Source organism: Myxine glutinosa, unplaced genomic scaffold (genome assembly GCF_964187855.1).
Source record: "Myxine glutinosa unplaced genomic scaffold, kmMyxGlut1.1 SCAFFOLD_1044, whole genome shotgun sequence".
Lineage (NCBI taxonomy): Eukaryota > Metazoa > Chordata > Myxini > Myxiniformes > Myxinidae > Myxine > Myxine glutinosa.
In genome coordinates this window covers 3,336-9,121 of record NW_027617139.1, presented here as the reverse complement: position 1 = coordinate 9,121, position 5,786 = coordinate 3,336, and the positions used below count along the sequence as shown (strand labels likewise).

Genomic DNA, 5,786 nt, shown 5'->3' with positions numbered 1-5,786 from the left:
GACTAAACTCGGTGGATGAGCTGGTTAGGTGACAAGGACAAGCTGATTCGATTTTGGTTCAGGTCCAAATCCACATCAGGCCTATCAATGGGATACAAAACATAATCTGTTCAGCCTGGCGGAGGTATGCACTCTACCAAGTGCCATTCTAATCCCTCAAACATGTTTTATTCCCCACAAGTTACTCGATACAGCAAGTTCTTCTCTGAGGGAGGCAGAGATATGGAATGAATTTGCATATTCGATGAGTGAACCAACAAGCTAACATTACCAATACATCACCCATATGTTTCCAAATTGTGCTACTCTTAAACCGATCGATGCACTTGTGCACCACGGGTATTCCCTAATACACAACAAAAACATTTGTTACTTGTTCATAAAAACTTTCAACAAGGCAAACGGTTAAAACTCAAATTACCATTTATTTAACCATTTCAAATTATTTATCATAACCTGTACATTTAAAACGTTTTTAATCATTATGGCACAACTGCAATCAATTCTATATTGTGAACAGTGGTGTCCGTGCGTGCAATCGTCTGTCTCCCGTTTCCATCGACCGCTTCCCGGGCTGCATTTGAAAAGCTCAACGTTCACTTTTGAAATGACGGGAGAACAGGCATGAATAATGTTGATGCCAAATTTTATTCAGCAAGCAGGATATTTTGCCCTCTTTTTAGACAAATCCAACCTCCACCGCCAGATGTCGCACCACCATTTAGGGGTGGGCAGTCTAAGTAGCTCACAGGTTTAACTCTGAACACAACCAAGAAGGCAACACAATTAACCTTTTTCAAGTCCATGAAATAATTTAAATTGATAGATGAACTTAAACTGTTACCATCACTTGGGAAGGGTACTTTTGCATGTAATACATCAGTTGTTCATTTTGCTTGTAATACATTATCAGTACTGCATACTAAAACCTGACATATAGGGGTACTGGATACTAAAACCTGACATATGGGGGTACTGGATACTAAAACCTGACATACAGGGGTACTGGATACTAAAACCTGACATATGGGGGTACTGGATACTAAAACCTGACATACAGGGGTACTGCATACTAAAACCTGACATATGGGGGTACTGGATACTAAAACCTGACATATAGGGGTACTGGATACTAAAACCTGACATATAGGGGTACTGGATACTAAAACCTGACATACAGGGGTACTGCATACTAAAACCTGACATATGGGGGTACTGCATACTAAAACCTGACATATGGGGTACTGCATACTAAAACCTGACATATGGGGGTACTGCATATTAAAACCTGACATATGGGGGTACTGGATACTAAAACCTGACATATGGGGGTACTGGATACTAAAACCTGACATATAGGGGTACTGCATACTAAAACCTGACATATAGGGGTACTGCATACTAAAACCTGACATACAGGGGTACTGCATACTAAAACCTGACATATAGGGGTACTGCATACTAAAACCTGACATATAGGGGTACTGCATACTAAAACCTGACATATAGGGGTACTGCATACGAAAACCTGACATATGGGGGGTACTGCATACTAAAACCTGACATATGGGGGTACTGCTTCCTAAAATCTGACATATGGGGGTACTGGATACTAAAACCTGACATATAGGGGTACTGCATACTAAAACCTGACATATAGGGGTACTGGATACTAAAACCTGACATATGGGGGCACTGCATACTAAAACCTGACATATGGGGGCACTGCATACTAAAACCTGACATATGGGGGCACTGCATACTAAAACCTGACATATGGGGGCACTGCATACTAAAACCAAACCTGACATATGGGGGTACTGCATACTAAAACCTGACATATAGGGGTACTGCATACAAAAACCTGACATATAGGGGTACTGCATACGAAAACCTGACATATGGGGGGGTACTGCATACTAAAACCTGACATATAGGGGTACTGGATACTAAAACCTGACATATGGGGGTACTGGATACTAAAACCTGACATATAGGGGTACTGCATACTAAAACCTGACATATAGGGGTACTGGATACTAAAACCTGACGTATGGGGGCACTGCATACTAAAACCTGACATATGGGGGCACTGGATACTAAAACCTGACATATGGGGGTACTGCATATTAAAACCTGACATATGGGGGTACTGGATACTAAAACCTGACATATAGGGGTACTGCATACTAAAACCTGACATATAGGGGTACTGCATACTAAAACCTGACATATAGGGGTACTGCATACTAAAACCTGACAAATAGGGGTACTGCATACTAAAACCTGACATATAGGGGTACTGCATACTAAAACCTGACATATAGGGGTACTGGATACTACAACCTGACATATGGGGGTACTGGATACTAAAACCTGACATATAGGAGTACTGCATACTAAAACTTGACATATAGGGGTACTGCATACGAAAACCTGACATATAGGGGTACTGCATACGAAAACCTGACATATAGGGGTACTGCATACTAAAACCTGACATATAGGGGTACTGGATACTAAAACCTAACATATAGGGGTACTGCATACTAAAACCTGACATATGGGGTACTGCATACTAAAACCTGACATATAGGGGTACTGCATACGAAAACCTGACATATGGGGGGTACTGCATACTAAAACCTGACATATGGGGGCACTGCATACTAAAACCTGACATATGGGGGCACTGCATACTAAAACCAAACCTGACATATGGGGGTACTGGATACTAAAACCTCTGGATAAGGCCAGGGCTTATCTGCTGCATTCTGTGGTTCGGTCTCAGGGTGTGGAAAAACCTTCATGTGTAAGATCAATACACCATAGGGTTCCATTTCTTAAGCCGGTGTAACCCCTTCATGATTAAATGAGGACATTTTAGAGCAATGCTGACTTGCTCACCTGATTATTATCTAACTCTTCAATAAACACCTTCAGAAATAAAAAGGAAATCTCTGACAAAAAGGACCAAATCAATATTTACTACACTGGTCATCTGTGGATGTTCGATTACACAAACTCAAAACATCAGTACAACACCACCAGTCTTGGTTGAACTGCCTTGTGGTCTACCCCAACAGGAGCACCGAGACCCGAAATCGAACCCAAGGCCCTCTCACCCTGGAGTGGATTGGTTAACCTGAGCACAGTGGCCTCTGATTGAGCATGTTCTGCAGTCTGTCCACAACACCTGGGGAAAAAGCAAACGAGGTTTCAAAGATGTGATCATGATCCAGCCTCAAGAACACAACCATGGTACAAACAAAGCGATGGACCTGTGAAATTGAACAGATGGGCGGCCACTGATTCCGGGACAAGGGTCTTTGCAGTTCTGAGGCACAAGTGGCCAAAGTGTGCCCACATAAGAGCCTCACCGCCAGCTGTCGGACGCTCAAGGGGGTCAAAGCTGCGGCATTCGGACAGAAGCATGGCGTAGTCAGACGGACACCCGGGTGGCAGTGGTTCCACCCAACGGTCTCGACTGATCTTCTGGGAGATTTCTTCGACGCTCATCCCTGAACACAAACAATTGCTTGGTGCCAAGAGTACAACCAACCAAGACGATATCAAATAAGTTAGGTCACCCGATCAAGATGGGGTTGTCGTTATTTAGACTTCAGCAAAGCATCACGAATATTGACGTTTCGAGCTGCAGCAAAGATTAACCCAAGAGTACAACACAGCAACGATGGGCCAAATGTCCTCATTTCCTTCTTTGAGGTCGGACAGGATCTTGTGACGGCTGTTTACACTCATTATAGTCCCATGGCAACTGTGGACTCTGCATACAGCATGTAAATAATTAAATGCAATTAGTTTGATTCCCGACAAGTTCATCTTCGAACTTGACGGGGAAGGGCCAAGGCATAAGCCAAGCTCTGCCCCTACACAGTGCACATTTTTGTAGAGAATTGACGCCCCCCTCCCGCCCCGCACATCCCGCGTGAGGCCGCGGTCTATGTTACCCACCACACAAAGTTGTATTTGTACCCTAAGTTGGACTTTGTAACTTAAAAGATGTGGCCATGTATGAGGAACAAAGCCACACACACACACACACATATATATATATACAGACTTGGCATTTAATATGGAATTATTTTTTTTCTTGACGGGTTTAATTTCTGAACTCGGTATATCAATCTGGTGAGTTTCTTTTACGCTTCGGTGATTTCTTTGTTAAAAGAACCATGTAACTGATTGTCTGTCGCAGCAAGAAGTCAATAACAGGATTATATCACAGGTGGCGTGACAAAATGTACGGACAGGTACATTGACGATTGGCTTCACAATCGGTTATATAAGGGTTGTTGTGTTCTGTATTAGTGGAAAACAACTGCTGCACGTCTACAAAAGTTATTGCCGCTTCCCCTGGAGATGGTCCGTCAGCTCGACAATGCTGTTTGTCATTTAGTGGTGGCTTTACGAAATTCCGGCATGAAACAGCGTGCCATTGCTCGGCAGTATGGCATCACTCAAGGTCAGGTGTCAAAGATCCTGAAACGAAATGCTCAGAGGAGTGTCCCTACTCCAATACCGAGGTCAGGACGTCCCCGCAGAACCACAAGGAGGGATGATCACCAGCTGCACCGGTTAGGCCGCAATGGCCGTACCAAGTCAGCTAATCGGCTTAGGGCTGAGTGGCAGCAACTGACAAATGTGCCTGTATCCAGAAGGCTAGTCAACCAACGACTGCTTCAAGCAGGCTATCGTGCCAGGCGTCCCCTGAGAAAGCCACGTCTGACCAGACAACACCGCCAACGCCGATTGCAGTGGGCCAGAGAGCACCGTCAATGGCAGCCAGGACACTGGAATCACGAGATCTTCAGTGACAAGTCTAGATTTCTGGTCTATCGTCAATATGGCCGCGTCCGAGTGTGCAGACAAGTGCATGAAGCCGACAACGAAGATTGTATAGTGCCAAGAGTCCAAGCTGGAGGGTGGTGGGGTGACCGTTTGGGCTGCTTTTCATGCAGGGGGCAAAACTGACCTGGTTGCTCTGAATGGAAACCTGAACCAGTTCAAGCACAGGGCCATTCTGGAAGAAACATTGCTTCCATTTGTTCGTGAAGCCTTTCGAGGAAACTTTGTCTTCCAAGATGACAATGCACAGCCTCATCGTGCTCGCATGATCCAACACTTTCTTGCTGACCATGGTGTAGAGCCTATGGAGTGGCCTGCCATGTCCCCGGATATGCATCCGATGGAGAACTTGTGGGCAGAATTAACGCGTCAAATCGACAACTTGGACCAGCAGCCTGCCTCTGTGCGTGAATTGCAGCAGGCTATTGTAACTGCATGGCAAGCGATTCCTGTCCAAACCTTGGCAAATCTCGTGAACAGCATGCCTCAACGTGTACGTGCTCTCCTGAATGCTCGTGGGGGTTACACGAAGTACTGAACTGTAATTTTACTGTCCGTAATTCCAGTCGTAATTTAACTTTTGTTTTTGTTTAAAAAAATTTGGGCAAGTGTGCAAAATAAAGAGATACTTCTGGAAAACGCACAGAAGTTTAACACAGTACTGTCCGTGAATTGAGTTCGATATCGGTTTACATCTCTTTCAAGGATCAATTTATTTGCTTTGAAATGTCAAATGTGGTTTTTGTTTCTTTTGAAGGTCACATTAACAAAATCTAGAATAATTTCAACATAATTCCAATGAACTTTTGGTTCTAAGTCATCTTGAAAAGTAAGTTCACCTGCACAAAAAAAATATTCCATATTAAATGCCAAGTCTGTATATATATATATATATATATATATATATATATATATAT

General features: G+C 43.7%; 1 protein-coding gene across 3 annotated transcripts; it reads right to left on the bottom strand.

Annotated features, from left to right (window-relative positions):
• Positions 1–405: 405 nt before the first annotated feature.
• On the bottom strand, positions 406–5,006 carry LOC144889136 (uncharacterized). 3 transcript variants are annotated; one of them, XM_078769069.1, is made up of 3 exons: positions 3,381–5,006; positions 1,560–3,196; positions 406–1,438 (listed from the first exon to the last, which is right to left on the bottom strand). In XM_078769069.1, exons 2-3 carry the CDS (start codon positions 1,789–1,791, stop codon positions 888–890), a joined length of 783 nt encoding a protein of 260 aa, XP_078625195.1. In that variant the 5' UTR covers positions 1,792–3,196; positions 3,381–5,006; the 3' UTR covers positions 406–887. The 3 variants fall into 3 exon arrangements, with proteins under 3 accessions (XP_078625195.1, XP_078625197.1, XP_078625196.1); XM_078769071.1 differs by having other exon boundaries at positions 406–2,615; positions 2,647–3,196; XM_078769070.1 differs by having other exon boundaries at positions 406–3,196.
• Between the last annotated feature and the right edge of the window lie 780 nt (positions 5,007–5,786).

Excerpts from the sequence above, each read along its gene's own strand:
- LOC144889136 (XM_078769069.1), bottom strand. The coding sequence starts at position 1,791 with ATGCAGTGCCCCCATATGTCAGGTTTTAGTATGCAGTGCCCCCATATG. Across the intron at positions 1,439-1,559 it reads GCAGTACCCCCATATGTCAG|GTTTTAGTATGCAGTACCCC; the intron begins GTTTTAGTATGC and ends CCTATATGTCAG.